General features: G+C 56.8%; 1 protein-coding gene across 2 annotated transcripts in view; it reads right to left on the bottom strand.

Annotated features, from left to right (window-relative positions):
• Positions 1-3912: 3912 nt before the first annotated feature.
• CLEC16A (C-type lectin domain containing 16A) overlaps positions 3913-20642 on the bottom strand; it is a gene marked incomplete at its 3' end in the record, with an annotated part of 207021 nt that continues 190291 nt past the window's right edge. For both annotated transcript variants that reach the window (XM_082857533.1, XM_082857532.1), the window contains exons 22-23: positions 14565-14726; positions 3913-4268 (exon numbers count right to left, since the gene is read on the bottom strand). In XM_082857533.1, the coding sequence (XP_082713659.1) occupies positions 3913-4268; positions 14565-14726 (518 nt within the window). The remainder of the gene's footprint in view (positions 4269-14564; positions 14727-20642) is intronic.

The raw sequence follows: 20642 nt of genomic DNA on the forward strand, positions 1-20642 counted from the left end.
GGCCCCCGGTGCAGAGCGGGGTCCAACCTCAGCTGCAGGCCTCATGGGCAGATTTCGGAGGAACCTACTGGGGCTGAACCCCTGCTGGCGGCCAGTGCGAGCCTGGACGCGGAGCAGCAGCCCACACTTTCCACCGACATCACCTCAACCCTCGGCACGAGTGGGGTGCCCCATTCATGCCTTGCACTCAACTCGGGTTTTACCTCAAGGCCCAGAAGGTCCGGCTGTTTCTGGGCCAGGCTTGAGGTGGAGAGTCAGAAGTTTCTGGAAGAACCGTGATCCCATCTCCAGGGATTTCCAGAGCTCATGCTGGTGCACGTCGGTGTGCTCAGGAAAGTTGCCCGCCTCAGCACGACTTCACCTGACTGTCCTCAGCGGGGAGCCCTTCTCGCTTCCCCTGGCGTGGCAGCGGCATCGCACAGGCTCCCCGCGCCCTGGTGCGCTGGGTTGTGCTTGGCCTGCGAGACAGGAATGTGAGGAGCCCGCCCTCCGGGCGTGGAACCTGAGGCTCAATGGAGCCCAACAGCTGAGGGATGGAGACATGGACCAGGCTCACGGCACCTGCCTGAAGCTGGGGCCCTTTCTGAAGGGAGCACCTGAGGCGTTCTCCCAGCCCTGGGTAGGAGCTACGCCACCTCCCTTTAAGGAAGTGGGGATCCCGGGGCCCAGCTGCTGCCCCTCGCCAAGCAGCTGCAGACGGCCAAGGACCTTCCCCTTCGCCTGGCCGTGACCTTCCCGCTACAGAGCCATGGAGCAGCAGCCACACTCTTGGTAACTTTTTTTCTTTTATTGCCAAGTTCAGATTTACAAGGAAGTTCCAGTTTTCATTTCCACCCTCGTGTTCAGTACCCACGAAACATGAGTCATGCTGGCGAGAGCAGGTACTTCCCTGGAACGGTCCCGTAGCCCAGAAGCATGAGGTTTCCCAGCCCCGCTCCTCCTTGGGACAAGAATTATTTACATATTTTCAACTCAGAGGAACTTAAGGAACCCTTACAGTTTATGCCCAATATCATCATGACTACATTAAATATTTCTTATTTATTGCGTCTAGAAAAGAAGATGAGAATTGGTTCACCCTGTGCCTTTTTGAACAGTGCATCTTGAGACCTTAGAGAAATCTTGGTGTATGCCTGTTGAGACGTGCGTTTCCTCGCCCACCCCCAGGTCGCAGTGCAGGTGCTTGGGTGGGAGCTGCCTTCTGCAGAGCGCAGCAAGGCAGGCGTGATGGGGAAGGGCAGCACAGAGGGCCTGCTGGTGGCAGGAGGACAGTCCCTCCCCCCCGCCCCCCGGGGGGGGCGCACGTACCTGTCTGACTTTGAGAGGCGTCCTCGCTGGCTCAAGGTCCCAAACTGGAAAGGACATGTGCTTCTCCCCAGCAACTTTCAAAGCTGACGTTTGGGGGTTCATGTGGCCAGCCCTGCCCCTGACTTGGCAAACTCAGTGGGCCCGATGTGGACTTGGGGAGGGTCTCTGCGGGGACATGGAGATAGCGGGCTGGACGGGCCTGCTGAGAGATCCGAGTCTGGTACTCACGTGTCACAGGCCATGGCCCCTGCCCCGGGCTCGCCAAGGATTCCTGGCTCTACCTCTCTGCCCCAGAGTCCCAGCACCTGCTGTCTGGACGGGCCCCTCTGGAGGTGCCCCCACTGTTAGATTTTCTGGGGGCTCCTGAAGACATAGCTGTGCCACTGCTGCCAAGACAGTGGAGACCTGGCTGCCAGCCGGCTGTGGGCTGCCCACAACCAACCCCTCGAGCCCACCCGGGGAGAGGCCTGCCCTTGGGCCAGACGTGGGGCGGAAGCTTGGTCTGATCGCACCTGCTATTCAAGAGCCCATGGAGGCTGGGCTGCGTTCAGCTCTCCTGCCTGGGTGATACTGCTGCGGGTCCTCCTGGGCATGCTGTCCCCCGGCCGAGACTTTCCTCCCGTAGAGCTTGAAGCCACCTGGAGCCACTGGATTTCAGAGAGCAGGCTGGTGGTCCCAGGGCAGGGTCCACGTGCCTCGGCTTGTTCCTCACGATAATGCCACCGGCTGGGAGGTCACTGGCCTCTCATTTCTGCTGCTCCAGAATTGTTTCAAAACCGGAAGTGAGTGGCTCTGGGGCTGGCCTGCCGCTGCATCCTGGCAGAATAACCAGGGGGCCCCTGTCCCTGACAACATGGACTTTCTCCCTCTTTCCGTTCCCCCTGCCTGTCCTTTCCAGGGGACTCTCCTGAAGGTCATGGCTTGTCCCTCCTTGCCAGGGCCCCTGGAATTTCTGCCTAAATGGCTACGTTTCTGAGCTGGGTCTTTCCCCTGTTGGTGCTGGCTGGGCTCACCTGCCCGGAGGGCTTCTTAAGGCTGGAGAGATCTGTCCTGCAGGCGCCACTCCCCTTCCTCAGGGGACCAGTGTGTTTCCTTCAGGAGGCTGAAGTCTGGCCCGGGCAGGCCTTGCCTGACAGCAGATTGGGGGAGGTACCGGGGAGCGGGTCCTCTAAGAGGTAAGCGTGCGGAGCATTTCCTGAGGCCACCTGATAACCCGGACCGGCTGACACTGACACCACGGGTGCTGGCACTCCTGGGGGACACGTGGAGGCAAGTTTTGGAAGGTCTGAGCATCAACCAGAGAGGTGAGGGTCGATTGGCCTGGCCTGGCTGAGTAGAAAGAACATTTTGGGAGCTTTATCGGATATAGCGGAGACCTGGCCTGCACACACCCAGCCCAAATGGAGAAGGAACTGGGGGTTTCCATTTTAAAAATGAGCTTGCATCTTTACAGCAGCAGCTGAGAGGAAGAGGGACAAACCCCGAGCTCCCAGGATGGCCCTGTGAGCTCGGATGCCACGTCCTTGCAGCTGGGCGGGGGCTGGCTCTCGGGATGTCCCTGCATGCAGGCACCCACACCACTGAACAGCAGGCGACGGACTCAGAGGACGGTTTCCATGGCCTTTCCTTTCCATCACGGCCACGGGGGCTGGAGTGTCTGCAGTCCCAAATCATTCTCTCTTAGACAAATAGAGAGATGGGGACAACCGAAGGTGATGCCGGAAAACCGTCCTGTTTGGTTTCAGTCCGGAGAGACGAGGAATGGTCCTGAGCGGGGAGCTGACTGCACTATCCCCCTTTCACGGAAAGATCTTCTGGGTAACGCAAGGCCCCTGGGCTGCCACGGCAGAGAAACTTTCGGCCCTCCCAGCTCTGTGTGTACCTGAGAATATGAGTCTCTCCCTTATTTTTGCTTAAAAAATACTCTAACCTTTCCAGGAAGGGACTTTTATCATTCCATAGGCTTGCAGAGTTAGTGAGTAATAAAGAAATGGAATCCCTTAAGACAATGGAGAAAGCCAGACTGAGAACTCTAAACCCAAAACGCTGGGAAGTTCAAGGCAAAATGAAAATGAAATCTCAACAGTAATATTACACTTCTAACATGACATCAAACCTCAGGGTGGAGGATTTTTTTTGAACTTTTAAAATAGATGTTTTTCATCTGCTGCCAGAAGCAGGAATAAATATCCAAAGGAGATGTTTATCGAAGTTTGCTTTTCTACAAATTTCTACACAAAGTGACCACGTCCGCTTCTTCTGTGCTCACTGGGGACGCTGGCAGAGGACCTTCGAGACTGGGGAGGGGCTGGCTGATGAAGGGAGTGTTGTCGGTGGGTCCTGCTGCCCTGGGGCCGTGGGCTCTGACACCAGCCCAACCTCCTCTGCCTCAGTCATCTGGGTTCGCTGGGGTGTCGCCACTGGTCCCAGCCTGCTCTCAAAGAGGTGTGAAATAAAAGGGGAATTCAAACGGAGCAAAGGACTGCAAGGATGGTTCGAGGCGGTTACCGGGCCGAGGAGAACTTCAGACGCTCCCGAGGTGTCTGTCGTGTCAGCTGCTCCGGGTCCCTGCCAGCGGGGCCGCACGCACGAAGGGAGGTCAACTCAGTGCTCAGCGGGGCCCGCTGGCTCTGGCTGCGCAGCCCCCTCGCCCGGGGTCCCTGTGCCCACCGCGGCTGGTGTGGGTGGCGGGGGGATGCCGGTGAGGGTGCGGAGGCTATGGGGGTCGACGGGCGGGACGAGGGTCAGTGACTCCACGCTCAGCGTGTCGGCAGTGTCCTCGCAGAGCAGGGAGATGGTGGGCTGCTGGGCGGGGATGAGGCTGGGGCACAGGTTGACTGTCTCCACGTCCGCGCTCCTCGCCAGGCTCTTGCTGGGCCTGGCCTCTGCTTCTGTTTCACTGATGATCACCAACTGGTCGGGAAGGTTAGGCTGAGGCTGCTCCATAGTCATGGGGTCATCTGGGGGGGGGGGGCGGGAGAAAAAACAAAGGTATGCTCAGCTCTGAGATGCTCTGCTCACGCTGGCACCCCGTTCCCCTGCTGAACAAAGGCCCAGGGAGGTCTGGTTGGGGGATGATGTGCTGGGGGAATAGCTTGTCTCCACTTCCTCCTGGGGACACAGAAGCTGGCAAATCCAGCCCTACCTAGGCCTGGGGGAAACCTGTCAGGGCCCATGGTTACTCTGACTTGTGATGCAAGGGACACATTAGGGGCTTGTGCAGAACCAATGAGTGGGTTCCAGAAGCCCAGTTCCTGGTGCCAGGAAACAGCCCAGACAGGCTGTGTGTGTGAACCACCTCCCTGATGATAAACATGCATTTAGGTAGAGAACAGGCTTGGGTGTGCTTATCACCTCAGGCCATTCCCAGAGTCTATATTTGGTAACATTTCCCCAAGAGGGAACTCACTGCAGTATTAAAAAAAAAAAAAAAAGAAAAAGGAATTCTATACAATTTTTCAGCTTTGCAAAGCTAAAACAAAACCTCGGACTGTGGTTTTGTCACCTGGTCCTCCTCTAAGTGCTGAGTTAGCACCCAGAAAGGGGCTGTGATCGCTCAGGCCATTCTTATCCCGAGGGTCTCCCCCAGGGGCCACGGAGAGAAACCACGTCACAAGGGAGGAGTGGCCCGATGCAGTTATTTTAGGAGCGGCAATTTCATTTTTTGGTGCTTTTCAAAATCTGTGATTAGATTACAGACAAGTGGCCTATTTGCTTTCCAAAGACGAGCTGGCTTGGACAGAGATACCAGCTGCCACTGGGGTTCCTCATGGGAAACATCTTCCAGGACTTTATGTGCCAGTGATTTGAAAACATGGGTACGAAGGCCGTGGGCATCTCGCTTGGAAAGCAAATCTCCTCTGTTACAGATCTTGGGGCCAAAAAGGCGCTGAGGACACTGTGTGGACAATGAATCTGAAAGCACTCTGGGCCCTGGGATGATGGCAGACATTTTTTGCTTCAATGTGCTTCCACTTAAGTCAGTTGTATTTTTTTTGTTTTTTCTTAAGTTAAGCCAAAACAAAACAGAACCGCAAATTGAACACAGAGGAAAAGAATGGAAAAACCAAGAGCAAAATAAAACCGAAGGGCACACAGAGTGGGAGGAAGGAGAGGAAGAGGATCCCCAGCGTGCAGGGGAAACTCAAGCAACAGATCAAGTCTCCCAAAGGACACGTCGTAGCTTCCCACAGGACTCCCGGGCACGGTGAGCTCAGAAAGGCCCCAGGTCACTTCTTCACAAGGCCTTTTTTCTTCTTTCTTTCTTTTTTTTTTTTTTAAAGAGAAATAAGGCCCAGAGAAAACCACTGCATGGGGCTTTGGGTCTGTCCTCGCTCTGAGAGGGTGGCAGTGGGACATGGATGAGCACTAGTGGAAAAAATGATTTGAGGTGTGATCTCAGCCCACAAATGCTGAGTAAACACCCCACACACTTTCTGGTTTCTCTGAATTTCAATGAATTTGCTCCACTCAGGACGCCTTGTGGTGATGGGCTGGTTTCAAGGCCTGGGCTCAGGCTGTGACCCATCGCAATCTGAACGTGGGGCTCTGAGTGCAGGCTCACCTTGCTTCAAACAAGCGTGTCCAGGAACTTACGTACATAAGGACCCACGTGTCAACTTAGCTGCTGACGAGGCAGTTTAGAAATGACTGATTCTCCAAGGGCACTTTTGTGCCACCTGGAGACAGAGCTTCAGAGCATTTCTTTCACGTTTTCTCCAGACTTCTCTGTGAGAATTCCCTCTTTGCTCAGGTCTGCATTTGCATGCAGATACTCAAAAGGGCTGACAAACCTCTTTCCCTGATCCCTAATGGGGTTTCTGGTGATAAGAATGATCAAGTGTGTGGGAAAGTTGCCATCAAATATATTAGAAAACAAACCAGCGAACGATGCCACACACACAAAACTGGTTCCTTCTTTAGGAAAAGAACCAACCATTTTATTAAAAGGGTTGGTTTTTCCCCTGAAAAACAGACTCTTCCTATTTTTTTTTTTTAAATAGGAAAAATAACCTCCTCTTACCCATCACCTACAACACTGTTCTTTCTACCTATCTATCTACCTACCTACCTATTAAAATTTTTTTATTTTTGGCTGTGTTGGGTCATCGTTACTGCACGTGGGCTTTCTCTAGTTGTGGCGAGCAGGGTCTACTCTTCGTCGCAGTGTGCAGACTTCTCATTACGGTGTTGTCTCCTATTGCGGAGCACGGGCTCTAGAGCGCAGGCTCAGTAGTTGTGGTGCACGGGCTTAGCTGCTCCGCGGCATGTGGGATCTTCCCGGACCAGGGCTGGAACCCATGTCCCCTGCATTGGCAGGCGGATTCTTAACCACTGCGCCACCAGGGAAGCCCCCTACCTACCTATTTTTAAACCAAGAACTGCTTCCTGAATGTTAGCTACAAATTTATGCATTCAAGAGGCAGAAAAAAACCAAGAACTCTGCCAAGTTCTCACGGGGGGGAAATTACCTAGCGAGGACACAGTTTATGGTCAGTGTATGGTCAACCCACAGCGGCCACCGCTGACCCTCTGGCCTCGCTCACCTGCTGGTGTTTCTGAGCTCTGAGGGCACAGGTTGGGGCCTGACCCAGGAAACGAGTGGAGGCTGGAGCGGGAAAGCCCAACGTCCAGGTTCCCGTGAGGGGTGCTCGGCCTCCCTGTGGTGCTGCCTCAAGTTGACACCAAGGCAGCGGGTCCCCTGAGTCCCTGGCCGGCACCCTCGGAAGCTGATCTGTGGCTCTAGGGCAGGGGCTCAGCTGACCCCTGGCGAGTGAGTGACAGTTTCCAATAAAAATGAGGATTGGATGTACTCAGGCCAGGGGAGGTGGGACTGAGAGACATGGGGAAGAGAAGGACAGTGCAGCACAGCAAGTTGGAGGGCAAAGCTCAGAGGAAGCAGCTTTTAAACACAAGAGAAGGCAAAGGCTCCTGCCTGGCAAGTGCAGCTGCCCAGCGGGAGGGCACAGGTGGGAAACCTTACGAGAAGCATCACGGGAGGGTGGCAGTGACCACGGCCCACCCGCGGCCACTATTTGGAGCTCTAAACGCAAGAAGGGGAGCTGATGGAGTCACATCTGCCAGTGCGCTTACAAGTGAAATGACTTGGCCTCTGGCTGGAACGTGATGGAATCTACCACTTAGCTTCGAGCAAGGCTGGGGGATAAAGGGAAAAGGAAAAGAAAAAAAGCAACTAGTTGACTTCTTTGTGGCTTTTTGCAAATTCTACTGCCCAACCCTTGTGGCCTAAACTGGGGGGGCCCTGTGGGGATGGGGCTGGAGAACCCCCCTAGCTCAGGGCCTGCACCGAGCCTGGTGCGGAGGACAGCGTTTCCAGGCTGCCCAAGGCTGCCTCGGAGGAGCTGACACAGGGGTGAAGGGCCGGGGGTTCGGTCCTCAGGCGGGATGAGGCCAGAAAGGGACTGGAGCTGAGGAAATGGCTCGGGTTGGTGGCCCGGGCTCCCCGTGCCCTCGCCTGGCGTCCTGGGAGCCTGCTGGTGTGGAAATGCAGCGTGCAGGGGCGTCGCGGGCCGAGGAGGCTACCGGAGGAGACCTGCCTGCAGTGACCGTGCCAGAGGTGCCGTGACAGCTGCCGATCGAAGCACTAAACCCAGTGGCCGCCGTGACTGTCGGCCTCCGACAGGCTGAACACTCGCCGGCGTCCTTTCCTGCCACTCCTGACTAGAGGGAAACACAGCGACAGATCATAGAAAGCCTTTAACAACGGGACGGAGAAGGTGACACGGAGAGGGGACACAGAGCAGCGATGGACGCGAAGCATCGACGAGAGCGTGAGGCAGGGGGGCCTGACCCAGCGGGTGCTGGTGACGCTGCCCCCATGCAGGTGGGACACCCCCATTCCGCCCCCCACGATGAGGCGGTGTTGGGACAGCTAAGAACCAGATCATCCGCTTGTGGGACTCAAAGACGGGTTAAGACGGCGGAGGTCAGTCCTGTCGGGAAGGAAATTCTTGGGGTCAGCGGCGACACTTGGTCTCGGTGAGCACCCTCGGGGGCAGAGGAACAGAACTGCCTGTCGGTGAAGATGAAAACCCTGCATCCATGGGCCAGTCTGAGGAGGGAAGGGTGTGTGGTTGGGGGATCGGAGCCAAAGCAGTTAGGGAAACAAGTAGATTTCTGACCCCAACTGATGAGGCCGAGGGCTCTCAGTGGCAGCCACCGAAGCCACCAGTGCGGCTCTGGGAGAGCCTCCCGTGACCCCCTCCCTAGTCACCCCCTCCCCAGCCACGAGGTGACACTCTCCCGGCCACACTCTGGTGATCCGCACCTTTGAAACCAAGACTGAACCACAGCAGCAAGATCTGAGGGCAGATGCCAAGCAGCTGCAACAGAAACGTTAGGAGCATCTCCCTGGGGAGGAACCGCCACCTCTGAGACACAATCGGGATTACAGCAGAGCTTAAGATGAGTGCCACGGAGCACAGCAAGGCGAATGGACTGAACTGTAGGCTGAAAAATGGTTAAAATGGCACATTTGATGTTACGTGTATTTTACCGCAATAAAAAATATTAACGTCATGGATAAAACTGGGGAGAAAAGAGAACACGTTTGGCTTGGGGTTTTGTCCTTAAAAGTCCCACCTGACCACGGTGCCCGGGTTCAGTAACACGCAGGTCGGTCCCGGGCTGTCTGGTGCTCAGTTGGCCCAAATGGGATGGTGCTTTGGGGTGAAGGTCGTACTTTCAGACAACCATCTCAGGGAGCAGGTGAGGATGGGGGAGGGAAGGCCCGTGTCAGGCTCCCAGCACAGGGGCCACCAGGAACCAAGCTCTTCCTTCTTTCTATAAACCCTTAGGGGAGAGTCAGAGTGGCCCCAGCTCAGAACTCCCTGGGTCTGAAAATGGATGCTGGAAAGAGCAGCCTGGCCTTCAGTCTGAATTCATTTTTTTTTTTTTTTTTGTGGTACGCGGGCCTCTCACTGCTGTGGCCTCTCTCGTTGCGGAGCACAGGCTCCGGACGCGCAGGCTCAGTGGCCATGGCTCACGGGCCCAGCTGCTCTGCGGCATGTGGGATCTTCCCAGACCGGGGCACGAACCCGTGTCCCCTGCATCGGCAGGCAGACTCTCAACCACTGCGCCACCAGGGAAGCCTATGACTTCATTTTTTAACAAACGATTTTCTGCCATCCTCCTCAAAGTGGCTCACCCAGAACACCTGTGAAACGCAACAGATTGGAGATTGGAGGCAGAGTGGCTGTTTGAGGAACTTGGTGTAGGTCACGGAGCTCTTAGCTGAGGAGATGGCTTTCTTACTAGAATCCCATGCTGTGTGTGTGTGTGTGTGCGTGTGTGCGTGTGCGCGCGCGTGTGTGTGCGCGTGTACAGGCATAACCCAGAAGATGTTTCTAAAGTATTCCTACTGATCCTACATTTGGTTCTAAAATTGGATCTATTTTCTCTTTCCCGCCATATGTTTTCTGCAATTTCAGCTTCTCAAAACCATAAAATGTTTAAGGAAAGAAAAATGCCGATTCCAACCCCGTAATTTTCTCCCTGGGGAACAAGCCGAGGCCCACGAGGCTGGCTATGCCGGATGAGCAGGCAAGAGGTTCCTGGACTTTTCCACAGTGTGGGGCGCCCAGCCCGCCCCGGAAAGACTAGAGGATTTCGGGGCACTGTCTTTAAAGGACAATGGGAACAGGTGGGCTCGTGCATCAGGTGTTAAAACCAGACGGCAAACCCTGTTGGGCACAGCTTTAACAGGTAAATAATCAACAATGAAAATAAAACCCCCTTGCCCCCAACTCTTTCTGGTTGGTTCCCTTGGTTACCACAGAATTCAGTTTTGACCTTTCTGTCTGGGGTGTCTCTTGGCCCCGATTTGAGGGCCTGTACTTGCTGAGAAGCCACTCACAAGGGTCTACCATGTGCCTCTGGTGTGTGAAGGAGACTCAGAAGCAGCGCAGAGGGTGTCTCTGGGCGACTGGCAAAGCGGTGGCGCCTCTAGGCGGTGTCGCTTCCCCCTTCTGGTGACGGTCCCTCTGCCTGCGCTGCGCCTGCAGCCGGCACTTGGGCCTCGGCCCTGATGGGCATAGGGGCTGTTTCTCAGACACAGACCGCCCCCTGGGTCTGTATGTGGAAGAGTGGAATTGATAGGTAGATCCCAGAACGATAGGGAAAAGGAATCAACTTGTCACCAGGCAGTTTCCAGGCTGGGCCTCGGTGGATTGTGTGACACCCAAAGGCCACCTTCTTCAGGGAGCCCTGGCCCAGTCACCCACTCATCCTCGGGTCTTCACCTCCAGTGACACCTTCTCTGGGAGTCTCTGGCCCCGCCCACAGCCTCCAGTTCACAGCTTATAACTGGACACTTATCTGTGTGGTCCTCCCCTGCCAGCCTGTGCCCTCCATGCTTTGCTACCCTCTGTGCCCAGGACATGTGCATAGTAGCGGGTGGCGTGGGGTACCAAGGCCGAGGTAGTAAGAGGCAGAGAGAACAGCCTCTTAGATGGGGTGTCGGGGCTGGCAGGTCGAGGGCCACGCTCAGAGGGACCCTTCTGAGATCAGGCCTGGTGTCCACAAGGCCTGAGGCGCTCAGACTGGAGGCCCCATGGGAAGCTGAGGAAATCTGTATTAGGGATAAGCGTGGGCCTCTTTCAACCCCAGGCAGGGAACGCTAAGGTCCCCTGGGCTGGACAGAGGGCGGAGGCGGAAAACACAACCGAGCATCAGAACAGTTTCACACCCTCATCTGGGGGTGAACCCATCTGGACTGGCAGAGGCGGCCATCTGGGGTCCATTTTGCTGCTGATTTGGGGACCACTGGGCTTCCCCCCACCTGGAGCTGCATAGCCCTGCTTTCGCCGGCTGGGGCTGCACAGCCACCTGGGCCTCTGTGAATGGGCTGAGGCTCTTCATCTGGCTCTAGAGCAACCGTCGTGTGGGGAGGAGAGATGCGCGCCCTTCATAGGCGGCCCCCAACCGCGATCGGAACCCGGGGCCCAGGTCTCAGGGACGCCCCATGGAGGCACCTGGGACAGACTTAGGAACCGAAGCGATGCTCCGCTGGGCTGTCTCAGGAGGCGGAGTAGGGCTCTGGGTTGCCAAGGCTGGGTCCCTATCTGGGCCCCCCTGCTACCAGCTGCAGCACATGGCCAAGCTGTGTGACCTCTCCAAGCCCCCGTGTTTTCAACAGCACAGTGTGAGGCGGGAGGGTGGTAGGACGCAACAAGGGGGTGTCTGTGACGTATTTGTGAGCACCGTGCCTGACACGTGGGTTTTGGGAGCAGTGCCTACTGGGACGCCCCGTGGTGGGTGCACACCCAGAGGGCTGGGCGGGGTGGCGGGGGGCAGGCCACATCAATGGCTGAGAGTGCGAGGGTTGCCCCTGGCTTTTACGGGTATCCCTGTGCGATTCCAGGTTTCGACCCAATGGAGCAGAGATATGGAAAACTGGGCCTGTCTCATGCCCTGGTAGACGGTATCTCTCAGGTGCTTTCCTGACCAAACCCTGACGTGCAAAGTGTGGCTTCAAGAGCAAAAAAGCCCCTGGAGTTTGCTAATTCCGGCTGCAAAGGGCCTGGTGGCTGCTCTCCACTCTAAGAACTTCCTGGACTCCGGGAAGCTCTGGAAACACGGGATCAGGAATGCTTCTGATTCTGCACTGTGTCCTCCAAAACCGCGTTGAGGACAAGTGGCTCCGTGGCTGGGCTGCAGCTGTTTGCCATCCAGGCTGGGTGGGCTGTGGAGGAGAGGCCCTGGCCCATCCTGCGGCCCCGGCTGGCCCTCCAAGGATGCTGCCTCTGGCAGGTGGTGGCCAGGCCCTGCGGTGGGAAGTCTGGTGGCTTCCAAATCAGACGCCTGAACACGGGGCCACCACCCTGGGCTGACGTCAACCAGGGAACGGGCAGAAGGCACCTGTCCCAACAAAAACCTGCCTCTCTTCTTCCACCCAGCATGGCTCGGTAGGACGCCAGGCAGATGCTGGCACCGTCTGGGTAGACCTGCCCTACAGGGAACACGGAAACCCCACGTGGTGTCCTCTGGGTACACCCGGTGGCTGAGGGCCGGCCTGCAAGTTTGGCATTGAGAGGAAGGGACTGGTGGTCCTCCTGAGATCTGCCACCCCAGTCCGTGGGCACCAATGCTCTCTCCTTCCAGGGATCAACAGCTGGCTCCTCAGTGGAGAGGGAAGCGCCAGCCGCCCCACAGGACGGCCCTGCATCAGGAGGTGAGTTATTTCAGTGTCTACGGAGATTTGGACAGGCAGGCTGGGCCCCAGGCTTTTACTGTCAGGCAGCATAAAAAATGGGGCCTTGCACGCTTGCCTCCGCAGGCCTGCCAGGGACACACCGACCGGGAGCAGACACCCGGGGGCCTGACCATCACTTATCGACCTGACAGCCAGGCTAACAGCCCCTGCATTTCTGAGTTGAGAAGACATGTCATTGGCACCGAGCAGGGGATGGTGGGGGTAGAGATAGAGGGGCTGAGGGAGGCCAAGAACAAAGAAACTAGTGTAAGGTGCAAGGAGGGCAAGGTGCAGAGCCCCAGGGCCCACGGTCAGGTGGACAGCTGCACACCAGGCACGATTTTCATAATGTGGGTCTTTGCTGGCTCCAGTTTTAGGCAAAGAAGCGTGTGGCTCATCGGTTCGCTCAGCTGTTGGCTGTGCCTCCTTAAAAATGAGAAAAGGCCCACACAGCGGCACCAGGAAGAGACCTTTCACCCAAAATGCAATTGTAAGTATGTGTGTGTGTTTGGGTCCACACAACAGAGACAAAGAACTCCGTGCACATGCAGGCAGGACGCGGGTACACACGTGAGCACATAAACACACACCCCTGCACTCTGGTTCCCAGAGCCAGCGTGAGACCAGGCTTCAGGGGGAGGCAGAGGGCTGATCTTGGCTTCTGAGAAAGCTTTGTCTGAATTTCCCAGCTACGGGCCTGGGAACAGCAGCAGCGACTGCTCGGATACACAGCCAACCTTAAGTCGGGCTCAGAAATAGCTCAGACGGGGCAGCCATCTTCCCTGGGCTGGGGCAGGGAGGGGAGCAGGTGCCGAGTGGACGGGGGTCTATGGGAGGTGGCTTGAGGGTCACCTTGCTGCCGGGGCCCCATGAATGTCAGTCGGAGATGGAGGTAATGGATGCTTGTGGGAGGAGGAGGGAGGGGCTGCAGGCAACAGGTGCCCTGAGCCACAGGCACAGAGACCAGGCGGGGTTAACCCTTTGCTGAGAAAAGTGGAAGCTGAAAACTCCGCAGAGAGGTGCGGGAGCCCGAGGGGATCTCTGTCTCTGGTGCTGAGTGGACGGTGGCCAGGGGTCCCCAAGTTCCTGGCGCCGTGGTGGCTGCCGCCCTGAAGCACCGCTTTTGTCAAGACCCATCGATCCATCACTTAACAAGGGTTTGCACAGGTGTCCCTGAAATATGATGCGTGAGGGCTCTGGATGGGACCCTGCAGGAACAGCAAAGGACACTGAGGGTTCCCAAATGGGGGCGCAGACCAGAGTTACGGGGTGATCTCTCAAATCAGAGATGTCCGGGGCCCTCCAGAACCACAGGTCCCCCGCCGGGGTGCAAAGCGTCATGCGCTCTCAAGGCCCTGCTCCTCCGGCTGCATTTTGGGGCCGTGCTGCTCAGGAAATAAGCCGGCATCTGCACTCCCGGGATCTTAGGCACTGCGGCGAGGTGCTCACGTGCGAGGGGCTCACGGCAGCTCAGAGCACACGGTGACCACGCACACGTCTCACTCTAGGCTCCCTGCTCATGGGGTCTCTCCGTGCCACATCTACACTTGTGACAGTTACAGGAGGGCAGGATGTGACTCTAGCCCACCCTGACAGACTCTCAAAAGGGCGGCAAGATGCACCCCCTCGTCACAGACAAGTGGACTGCACCAAACATTTAAAGAAGAAACTGGTGTGTTACGGAGGAGAAAAAAAAATTAGCAGAGACACGATTCTTTTCGCCAGAGTTCAAACAATCACGTCTGGGAGACCCCTCCTCGTGACACCTAAGACTCCGGAGGTGACAATGGGGAGAATTTAGGCTCAGCTACCTGCCGCCGGGGAGGCCTTCCAGTGGGCCAGCCTGCAAAGGGAGTGATTCCTCCCCTGCGGGGAGCCGAGCCAGCCGCCCGCCGCCAACAGCCACGTCCCAGCAGATGCGGAACCCCGAGTGGCAGTGTCCCCAGACACGGTGGTGAGGAGCAGCTGGGGGTCAGGGCTCTCAGGTGGAGGGGTCGCAGGGTTCCCTCAAGTCCCCCCACGGCACCGTGTCCGTGGCCAATACCTGCAGGGCTCTGGGCGGCCGAGGGGCTGGACGACGAGCGGGCGCCCCCCGAGTCGCAGTGACTGGCGCTCCCACTGCCGCTGGGGCTCCCGCTGGCAGATGGCGACGGCGAGGACAGGGAGGATGAGCTGTGCTGGTTCATGCACTGGGCCACGGCGAAGCCTGCAAGACAAGGCGGGGACGTGACCCGGCGGGAGGGACAGGCGGCCTGGCGGGAGGGGTGCCACCTCCCCGGGGACGGCGTGTGTGGCCCCCTGGGAAAGCTCCCACCGCGAAGGCTGGGCTGGCGGCCTCCGCGTGAGGGTGGCGGTAAGCGACACAAAGCGGGCTCCTTCGGAGTCTGGCTCTGCTCCCCGTTATCAGCTGAGCTCGCCGGGCCTGGGACTGACCTGGACACGCTGCGAAGCTATTTCAAGGGAAAGGGTGCAGCCGCCATAGCCGGGGTGCGGGGGGCTTGGGGCAGGGCTGAGCCGTAAATCGGTGCTGACGCTGGCTCTGCACCGCGCCGGCTGCGCCCTTGAAGGGGACACACAGCCTCAGGGCTCAGAGGCGTCCTGGTGAAGTTCACAGAGGGACTTGGGACATCCTCACGGCCGAACCTCGGGACCTTTGCTCACACACTCAAGTTCTGCCAGGGGCTCTTAACGCCGCACTGGACGGGAGGGGAGACCCTGAAAACGCTCCCTGCCAGAGAATCTGCTCTGCCCTGGCGGGTCTGGTGGCGAGTTTGGTGGGAAGAAGGAAAGCTCTGGTGAAAAGTTAGCAATCACAGAGATTCACTTGGCCCTCAGAGCAACTCCAGGTTTGGAGACGGGGACTGCACATTTCTGGGGCCTGCGGCCTTTCCAGCCCGGGAAGAGCCCGGGGGAGTGGAGGAGCTTCACAATTTGGAGACCTGCAGACCTGGGCAAACCCTGCTTCACCAGCAGAAGCACTAGGACGCGTGCCCAGTGTCGTTTCCCAGCTGCCGGTGGGCCGTGTGTCACCGGCCTCTCCCCACCCCGCTGCAGCGGGGGTACAAGGGGAGAACAAGGAGGGTACAAGCAGGCCCATCCAGCCTGCTCGGCGCTTGGCACGCGGTGGGAGCAGGCTGTTCTCTAAGATGGGAGGGGGCCCTTCTGACCGAGCCGCCGGAGCCCCTCCTCCGGTAGGCACGTGCCTTCCCAGACCGTGACTCCTGCCCTGGTACAGCCTGCTTTTCTAAAGGGCCGCGGCTTCCGATTCCATCCACAGAACACGGGACAGCTCCCAAGGAATAAACTCGTCGACGCTCCCAGGAGCCTGTGCAGACTGTGCTGCTTCCCCAGGAGCTCTGTGCTCTGTGCCCCAGCCTGTTTCTGCACCAAGTCAGGGCAGGGATGGGGGCAAGTCCTCCTCCCACCTGAGAGTGGGGACCCCAACCCTCCTGGCCAGTCACATCAAGCCTTGCCACCCCGAGCACACTCACCCCGGCCCCAAACCTCATGCTCTCCATCTGCGCCGCCTGCACCTCACTCGGCCCAGAGCCCACTGACACTTCTTCCAGCAGGTTCTCCAGGCCTGACCACGCCTTTCTCAGAACTCAGGAAGGCAGCGGGGTGTCGAGCAGGGGTTGGAGAACTATGGCCCTCTGACTGTTTGTTAAATAAAGTTTTACTGGAACACAGCCATGCCCTTTGCTTACATTCTGCCTGCAGATGCTTTCAAGCTACAATGGCAGCACTGAGCCGTTGCAAGAGAGGCTGCACGGCCCACAAAGCCTGAAATATTGGCCCTCGATGGAAACAGTGTGCACAGCCTGGAAGAGGATGGGGGCACTGGCTCTGGCACCAGGAAAGCCTGGGCTCCATACTGATCCATTTGCTTACCAGCCGCGGGGTCCTGGGTAAGTCTCCCCACTTCCCTGAGCCTCCTTCCCTCCACCCACTGGTGGGCAGGCCTGGGGGGTGGTGCATGCAAGGGGACCCGATGCTCTGTCCCCACCTCAGGACTTAGGGGAACCCACACCCAGCCACCGTGGAGAAGCTCTTTTGTACTAATGTTTGTGTAAGATTATTTTTGTCTAAGGATCAAAAGCTGGGTGTATTTATACCCCCAGCCAGGCCATCCCGGGTTTCAGGCGATGTGACTGCATGCAGATGCGAGGCCTGGAGAGAGCACGGTGGGTAAATTCCCCGCACCCACCTACGGCGGAGAACAGTAGGATCACCGTGCTGGAGTTCGCAGGAAGAGGCATCCTGTGATATACTGTGTGTGTGGTGGCAGGGCCTCTGATTAAGCACGGCAAACATCAAGGAGAATCCAAACACCAGTCAGGAAGATTCCCAGGGGGCAGGCAGCCACAGCCCCACAGAACCAGCCTAACAGCTGCTTACTTCTTAATCACTTCAAGTGGTAAACCCCCAAGTTTACAAGCTGTTTACTTGCCTTGAAAATGAATCACTCCTTAACAAATCAAAACGTCAGGACAGTTTTCCCTGAGCTGCTTATTTATCAGAACCATGAACAGAGGGGCCGGAGAGTGTGGTAAGAGAGCTGAGACTAAGCCGACCCCGTTACATTCCCGACAAACGCCCCAGCCCAGCCAGAACGAAGGAATGACGTGGCAGTCACCAAGGTGGTCACCCACCCCTTCTCTTAAGACACACATCTTGGGACTTCCCTCGTGGTGCAGCGGTTAAGGATCTGCCTGCCAATGCAGGGCACATGGGTTCGATCCCTGGTCCAGGAAGACCCCACGTGCCACGGAGCAACTGAGCCCGTGCGCCACAACTACTGAGCCCGCGCTCTAGAGCCTGCGAGCCACAACTATTGAGCCCGTGTGCCACAACTACTGAGCCCGTGTGCCTAGAGCCTGTGCTCCGAAACAAAGAGAAGCCACTACAATGAGAAGCCTGCGCACCGCAACGAACAGTAGCCCCCACTCGCTGCAACTAGAGAAAAGCCCACACGCAGCAACGAAGACCCAATGCAGCCCCCCCTCCAAAAAAAAAGACACACATCTTCTCTCTCATGCACTTTAACGCCCTGGTTTATTACTCTAAGACATGTGGGGTGGAGTGCGTGGGGTAGCAGACGAGATGCTAAGACTGAGGTCAGGATACTCAAGTTCCTTCATTTGGAGAACGTATTAGGGGTCAAGCCATAGGTTGACAAAAAATATGGTGCACCTTCTGTAGGTGCTAAGAGTTAGAGAGAGAAAAAAAAAAATCACCAACCCCTGATACCACCCATTTGCGGGTCTAGCTGAGCAGAGGCAACTGAATGCATCTTTCCCTTGTCTGCTGCTACTAAAAATCCACCTCCCCTCTTTCCATGGCATGGGGACTCAGAAAGGCTCAGCGAAGTTTTTTGTTTCTTTCTGTTTTAGCTCGGTGCCCAGACTCCCCTTGCAATTTCATGGGGCTCCTCCCCAAATCGAGGTGGCAACACTTTGAGAGCCAGTTTGACATGTCAGGGGTCAGGAGGGCTCTGCAGAGAACTCAAGACAAGCACCCGGCCCCATGCTCTTCTCCCGGGGAGGCAGTTCTCGATGAAGTAGCTTTGGCGGGGGTGCCGAGAGGTTTTCTGGACGCGAGTCAAACGCACACAGGCTGCCAAGTACTTGCAAACGCACAGATGCGCCAGAGATCATGGGACAAGGGCACAGGCAGACAGGTCTCCCTGAGAGCTCCTCCAGCAGATAAAATTCTTGGCCGTCCCCGAGTATGTCTCAAGAACAGCCTGTGAGATGCGTATCAAAGGCCGTATGGGTTTTCACACCAGCCGGCTGATTCCCCATCTAGAACCTGACTGATGCTGCGGAAGGCGCCGTTGGTGGGTCCACAGATGTTCAAAGCACTGGTGTGTGTGACAGGGAGGTGGAGGCACTCGGAACATCCACCAATCAGGGAAAAGCCAAATCGAGTCTCCTACGCCGGGTTGACCAAATCCTCGGCCGCTGTTAGACATGCTGGCGTAAAAGCAGATGAAGTGGGGCTTCCCTGGTGGTGCAGCGGTTGAGAGTCCGCCTGCCGATGCAGGGGACACGGGTTCGTGCCCCGGTCCGGGATGGTCCCACGTGCCGCGGAGCGGCTGGGCCCGTGAGCCATGGCCACTGAGCCTGCGTGTCTGGAGCCTGTGCTCCGCAACGGGAGAGGCCACAACAGTGAGAGGCCCGCGAGCCGCAAAAAAAAAAAAAAAAGCAGATGAAGTGCTGAGGGAAACGCTCAAGACATAGTAAATAAAAAAAGGTTAGAAAGAGCACGTCCCACCTGCTCCCACTGTTGTAAAAAAATAAAAGATTAAAAAAAAAAAATCTAGGCTCTGCCTCCCTCCTTGTACGGGGAGCAGAGCAAACAGATTGGAGGGATTGAAGCAGAAGTCGTGGGAGAACCAGGTGGTTTGCTGTGGTGAGTTTGTTTAATTTTTTCATGCTTGTCTGAACTTTCCAGGACTCCTACCACAAATAGTATCTTGAACCAAAAAAAGAATGGAGGATGAAGGAAGGCACACGAGGCGTCTGGGAGCTGGGCAGGCTGAAGCTGCTGGGTCCCTAACACAGCCCTGGGATCTGTTCTGGCCTCCAAAGGTCTCTCCCCTGGACCCACTAAGAACCTCCCCACAGCTGGGGCCAGATGCCAAGCTCCACAGCAGGCGGGCCAACGGTGAAATGCACCCCTCGCTTTCCAGGAGCCCTGGGCTTCACAGGGTCAGGCTGGGGTCTTCCTGCTGCCCTCTGGCCCCATTCTGACAGTTATTCTGGGACGGTGAACTCGTGAGTAACTCCCCGTTCTTTGTCAAGTACAAAAATACCACAAAAAGGTCAGCCTTCTATTTTAGGTCCACTGGTAGAGGGAGCACCCAGCTGGGAGTCAGAACCCCAAGTTCGAATTGAAGCTCTGCCCAAACGGCCTTGTGACCTTGGACAAGCCCCCTCTTCTCCACGAGTCTTCATGTCTTTATGCGAAACACAGTACAGTGAGTGAGGGTCTCCTGGCTTAAATGGCCAGTAGTTTTATTTTCACCTATAAATCTGAATTTGACTTGAACCCCACAGCCTTTTTGGGACGTAGGCAAAGGAGAAGACGCTGAAAAGTGCACCCCAAATATACGTTGGGCACACCACTGTCTTTGGGTGGAACACCCACGAAGCTTTCCCCAGGAGAAGCAGGATGCCACGGCAGGCAGGGCCCAGTGCCGGCCAGCCGCAGCCCAGAGGCTCGCAGATGCATCTGGCTTTGCTCACATCGTGTTTGTGCTTGTCTGCTTGTTTCAGGCACTGCCATTCACACACTGGGAGACTGTCCATACAAGTCTGGATTTCTGGCTTCTTTAAGAAAGATCTGGCATCGCTGGGCCCCATTCGCGTGTGGCAGCAACCGGAGGGAGGGGGTGAGCTGGCTCCTTCCCCTCCCCAACCTGACGCGCCGGGTGCTCGTCAGCATTTCAGTTATTAATCTCTTGCTCTGTATCCTTGGATTCTTGGTCAGATCCACAGGACTTAGGGTTCCAACCTCCAGCAACGTTTTGTCAGCTCCCTCCTCAAACCCTACCCTCACCCCGCCCCAATCAGTGGGGGTGAGGGGAGGGCTGGTGGAGATGGGGCTGCCTGCCTCTAGCAGCTCAGACAGGTCTCATCTCAGACTGTGTGACAAGAACCACTTGCTCTTGGCCTCAGCTGGGCAGTTCCCTTGGTCTGGAATTCCCTCTTGCCTCTTTCCTGTCTTCACAGATCCCTTCCCTATCTTTTAAGGCTCACACAGCTCAGCGCCAGCTTGGGCAAGAGTTTTTGCAGCCAGTGGGGTTAACGGGTTCTTTCCCTTGTGCTCCCGAAGCCTGCCCTGTCCAGCCTTGGGGCCCCGTCAGCCCACGTAAGGCACAGGCCAAAAGGGCATAAGAAACTTGACTGCAAAGACGCTTTGCTATTTTGGGAAACAACTGTCATTATTTTAACAGCCAGCACCTGGAATCCTCTGGGGTTCAGAGGGTTTTAGAAAGTGTTTCTGATATTGTGAGCTGTCTCCCAATACCCATTCTCCCCTCCATCTGCAATTACAGAATCTGACAGCTAGGCACGACCCTGTGGCGAAGCTGTGGCCAATGAGATAGAAGTGATAT

This window comes from Leucopleurus acutus, assembly GCF_964270905.1.
Source record: "Leucopleurus acutus genome assembly, chromosome: 16".
NCBI lineage: Eukaryota > Metazoa > Chordata > Mammalia > Artiodactyla > Delphinidae > Leucopleurus > Leucopleurus acutus.